We start from the raw sequence: 11,383 nt of genomic DNA, 5'->3' as shown, positions 1-11,383 counted from the left end.
TCCTGGTTAAACTTGCTTTGGTTAAAGTTATCCTGGTTAAACTTGCCTTGGTTAAACTTGCCTTGGTTAAAGTTATCCTGGTTAAACTTGCCTTGGTTAAAGTTGTCCTGGTTAAACTTGCCTTGGTTAAAGTTATCCTGGTTAAACTTGCCTTGGTTAAACTTGCCTTGGTTAAACTTGCCTTGGTTAAACTTGCCTTGGTTAAACTTGCCTTGGTTAAAGTTGTCCTGGTTAAACTTGCCTTGGTTAAAGTTATCCTGGTTAAACTTGCCTTGGTTAAAGTTGCCTTGGTTAAAGTTATCCTGGTTAAACTTGCCTTGGTTAAACTTGCCTTGGTTAAAGTTGCCTTGGTTAAACTTGCCTTGGTTAAAGTTGTCCTGGTTAAACTTGCCTTGGTTAAACTTGCCTTGGTTAAACTTGCCTTGGTTAAAGTTGCCTTGGTTAAACTTGCCTTGGTTAAAGTTGTCCTGGTTAAACTTGCCTTGGTTAAAGTTATCCTGGTTAAACTTGCCTTGGTTAAACTTGCCTTGGTTAAAGTTGCCTTGGTTAAACTTGCCTTGGTTAAACTTGCCTTGGTTAAACTTGCCTTGGTTAAACTTGCCTTGGTTAAACTTGCCTTGGTTAAAGTTGTCCTGGTTAAACTTGCCTTGGTTAAACTTGCCTTGGTTAAAGTTGCCTTGGTTAAACTTGCCTTGGTTAAACTTGCCTTGGTTAAACTTGCCTTGGTTAAAGTTGTCCTGGTTAAACTTGCCTTGGTTAAACTTGCCTTGGTTAAACTTGCCTTGGTTAAAGTTGCCTTGGTTAAACTTGCCTTGGTTAAAGTTGTCCTGGTTAAACTTGCCTTGGTTAAACTTGCCTTGGTTAAAGTTGTCCTGGTTAAACTTGCCTTGGTTAAACTTGCCTTGGTTAAACTTGCCTTGGTTAAAGTTGTCCTGGTTAAACTTGCCTTGGTTAAAGTTATCCTGGTTAAACTTGCCTTGGTTAAACTTGCCTTGGTTAAAGTTGTCCTGGTTAAACTTGCCTTGGTTAAACTTGCCTTGGTTAAACCTGCCTTGGTTAAAGTTGCCTTGGTTAAAGTTGTCCTGGTTAAACTTGCCTTGGTTAAACTTGCCTTGGTTAAACTTGCCTTGGTTAAACTTGCCTTGGTTAAAGTTGTCCTGGTTAAACTTGCCTTGGTTAAAGTTGTCCTGGTTAAACTTGCCTTGGTTAAAGTTATCCTGGTTAAACTTGCCTTGGTTAAAGTTATCCTGGTTAAACTTGCCTTGGTTAAAGTTATCCTGGTTAAACTTGCCTTGGTTAAAGTTGTCCTGGTTAAACTTGCCTTGGTTAAACCTGCCTTGGTTAAAGTTGCCTTGGTTAAAGTTGTCCTGGTTAAACTTGCCTTGGTTAAACTTGCCTTGGTTAAACTTGCCTTGGTTAAACTTGCCTTGGTTAAACCTGCCTTGGTTAAACTTGCCTTGGTTAAAGTTGTCCTGGTTAAACTTGCCTTGGTTAAACTTGCCTTGGTTAAAGTTGCCTTGGTTAAAGTTGTCCTGGTTAAACTTGCCTTGGTTAAAGTTATCCTGGTTAAACTTGCCTTGGTTAAACTTGCCTTGGTTAAACTTGCCTTGGTTAAAGTTATCCTGGTTAAACTTGCCTTGGTTAAAGTTGTCCTGGTTAAACTTGCCTTGGTTAAAGTTATCCTGGTTAAACTTGCCTTGGTTAAACTTGCCTTGGTTAAACTTGCCTTGGTTAAACTTGCCTTGGTTAAACTTGCCTTGGTTAAAGTTGTCCTGGTTAAACTTGCCTTGGTTAAAGTTATCCTGGTTAAACTTGCCTTGGTTAAAGTTGTCCTGGTTAAACTTGCCTTGGTTAAACTTGCCTTGGTTAAACTTGCCTTGGTTAAAGTTGCCTTGGTTAAACTTGCCTTGGTTAAAGTTGTCCTGGTTAAACTTGCCTTGGTTAAACTTGCCTTGGTTAAAGTTGTCCTGGTTAAACTTGCCTTGGTTAAACTTGCCTTGGTTAAACTTGCCTTGGTTAAAGTTGTCCTGGTTAAACTTGCCTTGGTTAAAGTTATCCTGGTTAAACTTGCCTTGGTTAAACTTGCCTTGGTTAAAGTTGCCTTGGTTAAAGTTGTCCTGGTTAAAGTTGCCTTGGTTAAAGTTGCCTTGGTTAAAGTTGTCCTGGTTAAAGTTGCCTTGGTTAAAGTTGCCTTGGTTAAAGTTATCCTGGTTAAACTTGCCTTGGTTAAAGTTGCCTTGGTTAAAGTTGTCCTGGTTAAACTTGCCTTGGTTAAAGTTATCCTGGTTAAACTTGCCTTGGTTAAACTTGCCTTGGTTAAAGTTATCCTGGTTAAACTTGCCTTGGTTAAAGTTGCCTTGGTTAAAGTTGTCCTGGTTAAACTTGCCTTGGTTAAAGTTATCCTGGTTAAACTTGCCTTGGTTAAACTTGCCTTGGTTAAAGTTGCCTTGGTTAAAGTTGTCCTGGTTAAAGTTGTCCTGGTTAAACTTGCCTTGGTTAAACTTGCCTTGGTTAAAGTCGTGCTAGCAAGGAGCCAATGAGGTTATTTCTTGTTGAAATGAAAGATTAGAAAGGAGGAAGAAGCCCCGCCCCCTTGCTGGAAGAGGCGGGGCTAGGGCAGGACAGTGAAAGTGTGACACTGGATTGGAGGTTGAGAGCCGCTTGTGTTGACATGAAAGATGTCAAATAACATTTCCACCTGGACACTTCCTGTTGACTGCAAAATAAAAGCATGACAGGAATCATAGAAGAAATATTCTCACACCTTCTCCTCCTGCCACAGTTTTATGTCCACATGGTGACAGGGTGTAATACTTGTATATAATATTCATGTTGTCATTCATCAAGTCTTCAAAACATGTATGATGTTCATGTTATCATTGATCCATTAAAGATCAATTCTTCAAGCACATTATGACTCATTACTTTTGAAACTTTGTCAACCATAATAGTGATAATAATGTATCATAAGCTGTGATAATAATGCATCGGTAGTGATAATGTATCATAAGCTGTGATAATAATGCATCGGTAGTGATAATGTATCATAAGCTGTGATAATAATGCATCGGTAGTGATAATGTATCATAAGCTGTGATAATAATGCATCGGTAGTGATAATGTATCATAAGCTGTGATAATAATGCATCAGTGGTGATAATGTATCATAAGCTGTGATAATAATGCATCAGTAGTGATAATGTATCATAAGCTGTGATAATAATGCATCGGTAGTGATAATGTATCATAAGCTGTGATAATAATGCATCGGTAGTGATAATAATGTATCATAAGCTGTGATAATATTGCATCAGTTGTGATAATGTACCATAAGCTGTGATAATAATGCATCAGTAGTGATAATGTATCATAAGCTGTGATAATAATGCATCAGTAGTGATAATGTATCATAAGCTGTGATAATAATGCATCGGTAGTGATAATGTATCATAAGCTGTGATAATAATGCATCGGTAGTGATAATAATGTATCATAAGCTGTGATAATATTGCATCAGTTGTGATAATGTACCATAAGCTGTGATAATAATGCATCAGTAGTGATAATGTATCATAAGCTGTGATAATAATGCATCAGTAGTGATAATGTATCATAAGCTGTGATAATAATGCATCAGTAGTGATAATGTATCATAAGCTGTGATAATAATGCATCGGTAGTGATAATGTATCATAAGCTGTGATAATAATGCATCGGTAGTGATAATAATGTATCATAAGCTGTGATAATATTGCATCAGTTGTGATAATGTACCATAAGCTGTGATAATAATGCATCAGTAGTGATAATGTATCATAAGCTGTGATAATAATGCATCAGTAGTGATAATGTATCATAAGCTGTGATAATAATGCATCAGTAGTGATAATGTATCATAAGCTGTGATAATAATGCATCGGTAGTGATAATAATGTATCATAAGCTGTGATAATATTGCATCAGTTGTGATAATGTACCATAAGCTGTGATAATAATGCATCAGTAGTGATAATGTATCATAAGCTGTGATAATAATGCATCGGTAGTGATAATAATGTATCATAAGCTGTGATAATATTGCATCAGTTGTGATAATGTACCATAAGCTGTGATAATATTGCATCAGTAGTGATAATGTATCATAAGCTGTGATAATAATGCATCAGTAGTGATAATGTATCATAAGCTGTGATAATAATGCATCGGTAGTGATAATGTATCATAAGCTGTGATAATAATGCATCGGTAGTGATAATAATGTATCATAAGCTGTGATAATATTGCATCAGTTGTGATAATGTACCATAAGCTGTGATAATAATGCATCAGTAGTGATAATGTATCATAAGCTGTGATAATAATGCATCAGTAGTGATAATGTATCATAAGCTGTGATAATAATGCATCAGTAGTGATAATGTATCATAAGCTGTGATAATAATGCATCGGTAGTGATAATGTATCATAAGCTGTGATAATAATGCATCGGTAGTGATAATGTATCATAAGCTGTGATAATAATGCATCGGTAGTGATAATGTATCATAAGCTGTGATAATAATGCATCGGTAGTGATAATAATGTATCATAAGCTGTGATAATATTGCATCAGTAGTGATAATGTATCATAAGCTGTGATAATGTACCATAAGCTGTGATAATAATGCATCGGTAGTGATAATGTATCATAAGCTGTGATAATAATGCATCGGTAGTGATAATGTATCATAAGCTGTGATAATAATGCATCGGTAGTGATAATGTATCATAAGCTGTGATAATAATGCATCGGTAGTGATAATGTATCATAAGCTGTGATAATAATGCATCAGTAGTGATAATGTATCATAAGCTGTGATAATAATGCATCAGTAGTGATAATGTATCATAAGCTGTGATAATAATGCATCGGTAGTGATAATGTATCATAAGCTGTGATAATAATGCATCAGTAGTGATAATGTATCATAAGCTGTGATAATAATGCATCAGTAGTGATAATGTACCATAAGCTGTGATAATAATGCATCGGTAGTGATAATGTATCATAAGCTGTGATAATAATGCATCAGTAGTGATAATGTATCATAAGCTGTGATAATAATGCATCGGTAGTGATAATGTATCATAAGCTGTGATAATAATGCATCGGTAGTGATAATGTATCATAAGCTGTGATAATAATGCATCAGTAGTGATAATGTATCATAAGCTGTGATAATGTACCATAAGCTGTGATAATAATGCATCGGTAGTGATAATGTATCATAAGCTGTGATAATATTGCATCGGTAGTGATAATGTATCATAAGCTGTGATAATATTGCATCGGTAGTGATAATGTATCATAAGCTGTGATAATAATGCATCGGTAGTGATAATGTATCATAAGCTGTGATAATAATGCATCGGTAGTGATAATGTATCATAAGCTGTGATAATAATGCATCAGTAGTGATAATGTATCATAAGCTGTGATAATGTACCATAAGCTGTGATAATAATGCATCGGTAGTGATAATGTATCATAAGCTGTGATAATATTGCATCGGTAGTGATAATGTATCATAAGCTGTGATAATATTGCATCGGTAGTGATAATGTATCATAAGCTGTGATAATAATGCATCGGTAGTGATAATGTATCATAAGCTGTGATAATAATGCATCAGTAGTGATAATGTATCATAAGCTGTGATAATGTACCATAAGCTGTGATAATAATGCATCGGTAGTGATAATGTATCATAAGCTGTGATAATAATGCATCGGTAGTGATAATGTATCATAAGCTGTGATAATAATGCATCGGTAGTGATAATGTATCATAAGCTGTGATAATAATGCATCAGTAGTGATAATGTACCATAAGCTGTGATAATAATGCATCGGTAGTGATAATGTATCATAAGCTGTGATAATAATGCATCAGTAGTGATAATGTACCATAAGCTGTGATAATAATGCATCGGTAGTGATAATGTATCATAAGCTGGGATAATATTGCATCGGTAGTGATAATGTATCATAAGCTGTGATAATAATGCATTAGTGGTGATAATGTATCATAAGCTGTGATAATGTATCATTAGTTGTGATAATGTATCATTAGTTGTGATAATGTATCATTAGTAGTGATAATGTATCATAAGCTGTGATAATGTATCATTAGTTGTGATAATGTATCATTAGTTGTGATAATGTATCATTAGTAGTGATAATGTATCATTAGTAGTGATAATGTATCATTAGTTGTGATAATGTATCATTAGTTGTGATAATGTATCATTAGTTGTGATAATGTATCATTAGTAGTGATAATGTATCATTAGTAGTGATAATGTATCAACAGTAGTGATAATGTATCATTAGTAGTGATAATGTATCAACAGTAGTGATAATGTATCATTAGTAGTGATAATGTATCATCAGTAGTGATAATGTATCAACAGTAGTGATAATGTATCATTAGTAGTGATAATGTATCATTAGTAGTGATAATAATGTATCTGGCAATAAAAATGACAGTTTGGTCGGCTTAGAGGGACCAAGTCAATCACTGGTCATCACTGCTTGGTCAGCAGGACCACAAGAAGAGATGTTTGATACAAGTTGACCTACAAGGGATGACTTTATCTACAAGAAGAGATGTTTGATACAAGTTGACCTACAAGGGATGACTTTATCTACAAGAAGAGACAGCAGCCATGTCTTTGGTCAATGCTATATTTCAAGGTTTGTACTTGAGTGCCAGATGCTGAAGTGCCGCCACAAGCTTGTCTTCCTCCTGAGAGGAGGAGGCGGTGAAGGCCAGTGGGAGGTGTGTCGCCACCGCACGCCGATCTGGAAGGCAAAGGTGTCACATGACCTAGAACCCAGACCTACTGGACCAAGAGCAGAACCTACCTTGGAAGAAGAGTCCACTTGGCTGCTTGGTGGCGGCGGCCGACACGGCGAGCCACACCATGGTGTCGGCACCCATGGCCTCCGTGCGAAGTTTGTTCACCATCTTGGCGTGGAAGGACGGCATGGACGTCTGCACGGCTGCCAGGGACACACCATTGTTGGCTCACCACCACTACCTGTTCTGCAGGGCACGCTCCCACATGCAGGTGGGCAGCAGTACTAGCAGTGAGGTGTGTGTGTGTCAGTGAGGTGTGTGTGTGTCAGTAAGGTGTGTGTGTCAGTGTCAGTAAGGTGTGTGTCAGTGTCAGTAAGGTGTGTGTGTCAGTGAGGTGTGTGTGTGTCAGTGAGGTGTGTGTGTGTCAGTAAGGTGTGTGTGTATCAGTAAGGTGTGTGTCAGTGTCAGTAAGGTGTGTGTGTATCAGTAAGGTGTGTGTGTCAGTAAGGTGTGTGTGTCAGTAAGGTGTGTGTATCAGTAAGGTGTGTGTATCAGTAAGGTGTGTGTGTCAGTGAGGTGTGTGTGTCAGTAAGGTGTGTGTGTCAGTGTCAGTAAGGTGTGTGTCAGTGTCAGTAAGGTGTGTGTGTGTCAGTAAGGTGTGTGTGTGTGTCAGTAAGTGTGTGTGTGTGTCAGTAAGGTGTGTGTGTCAGTGTCAGTAAGTGTGTGTGTGTGTCAGTAAGGTGTGTGTGTCAGTGTCAGTAAGGTGTGTGTCAGTGTCAGTAAGTGTGTGTGTGTGTCAGTAAGGTGTGTGTGTCAGTGTCAGTAAGGTGTGTGTCAGTGTCAGTAAGGTGTGTGTGTCAGTAAGGTGTGTGTGTCAGTAAGGTGTGTGTGTCAGTAAGGTGTGTGTGTCAGTAAGGTGTGTGTGTATCAGTAAGGTGTGTGTGTGTCAGTAAGGTGTGTGTGTCAGTAAGGTGTGTGTATCAGTGTCAGTAAGGTGTGTGTGTCAGTAAGGTGTGTGTGTCAGTGTCAGTAAGGTGTGTGTGTCAGTGTCAGTAAGGTGTGTGTGTCAGTAAGGTGTGTGTGTCAGTGTCAGTAAGGTGTGTGTGTCAGTGTCAGTAAGGTGTGTGTGTCAGTAAGGTGTGTGTGTCAGTAAGGTGTGTGTGTCAGTAAGGTGTGTGTGTCAGTAAGGTGTGTGTATCAGTGTCAGTAAGGTGTGTGTGTCAGTAAGGTGTGTGTATCAGTGTCAGTAAGGTGTGTGTGTCAGTAAGGTGTGTGTGTCAGTGTCAGTAAGGTGTGTGTGTCAGTGTCAGTAAGGTGTGTGTGTCAGTAAGGTGTGTGTGTCAGTAAGGTGTGTGTGTCAGTAAGGTGTGTGTGTCAGTAAGGTGTGTGTGTCAGTAAGGTGTGTGTGTCAGTAAGGTGTGTGTCAGTAAGGTGTGTGTGTCAGTGAGGTGTGTGTGTCAGTGTCAGTAAGGTGTGTGTGTCAGTAAGGTGTGTGTGTCAGTAAGGTGTGTGTCAGTGTCAGTAAGGTGTGTGTGTCAGTAAGGTGTGTGTGTATCAGTAAGGTGTGTGTGTCAGTAAGGTGTGTGTGTATCAGTAAGGTGTGTGTGTATCAGTAGGGTGTGTGTATCAGTAAGGTGTGTGTGTCAGTAAGGTGTGTGTATCAGTAAGGTGTGTGTATCAGTAGGGTGTGTGTATCAGTAGGGTGTGTGTATCAGTAAGGTGTGTGTGTCAGTAAGGTGTGTGTGTCAGTAAGGTGTGTGTGTCAGTAAGGTGTGTGTGTCAGTAAGGTGTGTGTGTCAGTAAGGTGTGTGTGTCAGTAAGGTGTGTGTGTCAGTAAGGTGTGTGTGTCAATAAGGTGTGTGTGTCAGTAAGGTGTGTGTATCAGTAAGGTGTGTGTATCAGTAGGGTGTGTGTATCAGTAGGGTGTGTGTATCAGTAAGGTGTGTGTGTCAGTAAGGTGTGTGTGTCAGTAAGGTGTGTGTGTCAGTAAGGTGTGTGTATCAGTAGGGTGTGTGTATCAGTAAGGTGTGTGTGTCAGTAAGGTGTGTGTGTCAGTAAGGTGTGTGTGTCAGTAAGGTGTGTGTATCAGTAAGGTGTGTGTATCAGTAAGGTGTGTGTATCAGTAGGGTGTGTGTATCAGTAAGGTGTGTGTGTCAGTAAGGTGTGTGTGTCAGTAAGGTGTGTGTGTCAGTAAGGTGTGTGTGTCAGTAAGGTGTGTGTGTCAGTAAGGTGTGTGTGTCAGTAAGGTGTGTGTATCAGTAGGGTGTGTGTATCAGTAAGGTGTGTGTGTCAGTAAGGTGTGTGTCAGTGTCAGTAAGGTGTGTGTGTCAGTAAGGTGTGTGTGTCAGTGAGGTGTGTGTGTCAGTAAGGTGTGTGTGTCAGTAAGGTGTGTGTGTCAGTAAGGTGTGTGTGTCAGTAAGGTGTGTGTGTCAGTAAGGTGTGTGTATCAGTAAGGTGTGTGTATCAGTAAGGTGTGTGTGTCAGTAAGGTGTGTGTGTCAGTAAGGTGTGTGTGTCAGTAAGGTGTGTGTGTCAGTAAGGTGTGTGTATCAGTAGGGTGTGTGTATCAGTAAGGTGTGTGTGTCAGTAAGGTGTGTGTGTCAGTAAGGTGTGTGTGTCAGTAAGGTGTGTGTATCAGTAAGGTGTGTGTGTCAGTAAGGTGTGTGTGTCAGTAGGGTGTGTGTGTCAGTAAGGTGTGTGTGTCAGTAAGGTGTGTGTATCAGTAAGGTGTGTGTATCAGTAGGGTGTGTGTATCAGTAAGGTGTGTGTGTCAGTAAGGTGTGTGTGTCAGTAAGGTGTGTGTGTCAGTAAGGTGTGTGTGTCAGTAAGGTGTGTGTATCAGTAAGGTGTGTGTATCAGTAGGGTGTGTGTATCAGTAAGGTGTGTGTGTCAGTAAGGTGTGTGTCAGTGTCAGTAAGGTGTGTGTGTCAGTAAGGTGTGTGTGTATCAGTAAGGTGTGTGTGTCAGTAAGGTGTGTGTGTATCAGTAAGGTGTGTGTATCAGTAGTGTGTGTGTATCAGTAAGGTGTGTGTGTCAGTAAGGTGTGTGTATCAGTAAGGTGTGTGTGTCAGTAAGGTGTGTGTCAGTGTCAGTAAGGTGTGTGTGTCAGTAAGGTGTGTGTGTATCAGTAAGGTGTGTGTGTCAGTAAGGTGTGTGTGTATCAGTAAGGTGTGTGTATCAGTAGTGTGTGTGTATCAGTAAGGTGTGTGTGTCAGTAAGGTGTGTGTGTCAATAAGGTGTGTGTGTCAGTAAGGTGTGTGTCAGTGTCAGTAAGGTGTGTGTGTCAGTAAGGTGTGTGTGTATCAGTAAGGTGTGTGTGTCAGTAAGGTGTGTGTGTATCAGTAAGGTGTGTGTATCAGTAGTGTGTGTGTATCAGTAAGGTGTGTGTGTCAGTAAGGTGTGTGTGTCAATAAGGTGTGTGTGTCAGTAAGGTGTGTGTGTCAGTAAGGTGTGTGTGTATCAGTAAGGTGTGTGTATCAGTAAGGTGTGTGTATCAGTAGGGTGTGTGTATCAGTAAGGTGTGTGTGTCAGTAAGGTGTGTGTGTCAGTAAGGTGTGTGTGTCAGTAAGGTGTGTGTGTCAGTAAGGTGTGTGTATCAGTAAGGTGTGTGTATCAGTAGGGTGTGTGTATCAGTAAGGTGTGTGTATCAGTAAGGTGTGTGTGTGTCAGTGAGGTGTGTGTGTCAGTAAGGTGTGTGTATCAGTAAGGTGTGTGTGTCAGTGAGGTGTGTGTATCAGTAAGGTGTGTGTCAGTGTCAGTAAGGTGTGTGTGTCAGTAAGGTGTGTGTGTATCAGTAAGGGTGTGTATCTGTAAAGGTGTGTATCAGTAAGGGTGTGTATCTGTAAGGGTGTGTATCAGTAAGGGTGTGTATCTGTAAGGGTGTGTATCAGTAAGGGTGTGTATCGGTAAGGGTGTGTATCTGTAAAGGTGTGTATCAGTAAGGGTGTGTATCTGTAAAGGTGTGTATCAGTAAGGGTGTGTATCAGTAAGGGTGTGTATCTGTAAAGGTGTGTATCAGTAAGGGTGTGTATCAGTAAGGGTGTGTATCTGTAAAGGTGTGTATCAGTAAGGGTGTGTATCAGTAAGGGTGTGTATCAGTAAGGGTGTGTATCAGTAAGGGTGTGTATCTGTAAAGGTGTGTATCTGTAAAGGTGTGTATCAGTAAAGGTGTGTATCAGTAAAGGTGTGTATCTGTAAAGGTGTGTATCAGTAAGGGTGTGTATCTGTAAAGGTGTGTATCAGTAAGGGTGTGTATCAGTAAGGGTGTGTATCAGTAAGGGTGTGTATCGGTAAGGGTGTGTATCTGTAAAGGTGTGTATCTGTAAGGGTGTGTATCTGTAAAGGTGTGTATCAGTAAGGGTGTGTATCTGTAAAGGTGTGTATCAGTAAGGGTGTGTATCTGTAAAGGTGTGTATCAGTAAGGGTGTGTATCTGTAAAGGTGTGTATCAGTAAGGGTGTGTATCTGTAAAGGTGTGTATCAGTAAGGGTGTGTATCAGTAAGGGTGTGTATCAGTAAGGGTGTGTATCTGTAAAGGTGTGTAT

At 39.7% G+C, this 11,383-nt stretch overlaps 1 protein-coding gene across 1 annotated transcript in view; it reads right to left on the bottom strand.

Moving 5' to 3' along the window:
• Positions 1–6,712: 6,712 nt before the first annotated feature.
• dhrs12 (dehydrogenase/reductase (SDR family) member 12) overlaps positions 6,713–11,383 on the bottom strand; it is a 15,986-nt gene continuing 11,315 nt past the window's right edge. The window contains exons 9-10 of the mRNA XM_061918171.1: positions 6,907–7,044; positions 6,713–6,843 (exon numbers count right to left, since the gene is read on the bottom strand). Coding sequence (XP_061774155.1) covers positions 6,731–6,843; positions 6,907–7,044 — 251 coding nt within the window. The 3' untranslated portion in view covers positions 6,713–6,730. The remainder of the gene's footprint in view (positions 6,844–6,906; positions 7,045–11,383) is intronic.

Source organism: Nerophis ophidion, linkage group LG13 (assembly GCF_033978795.1).
Source record: "Nerophis ophidion isolate RoL-2023_Sa linkage group LG13, RoL_Noph_v1.0, whole genome shotgun sequence".
In the NCBI taxonomy this organism is placed as follows: Eukaryota; Metazoa; Chordata; class Actinopteri; order Syngnathiformes; family Syngnathidae; genus Nerophis; species Nerophis ophidion.
Note: the sequence above shows the minus strand (reverse complement) of the source record. Positions and strands in the feature narration are given on the sequence as shown.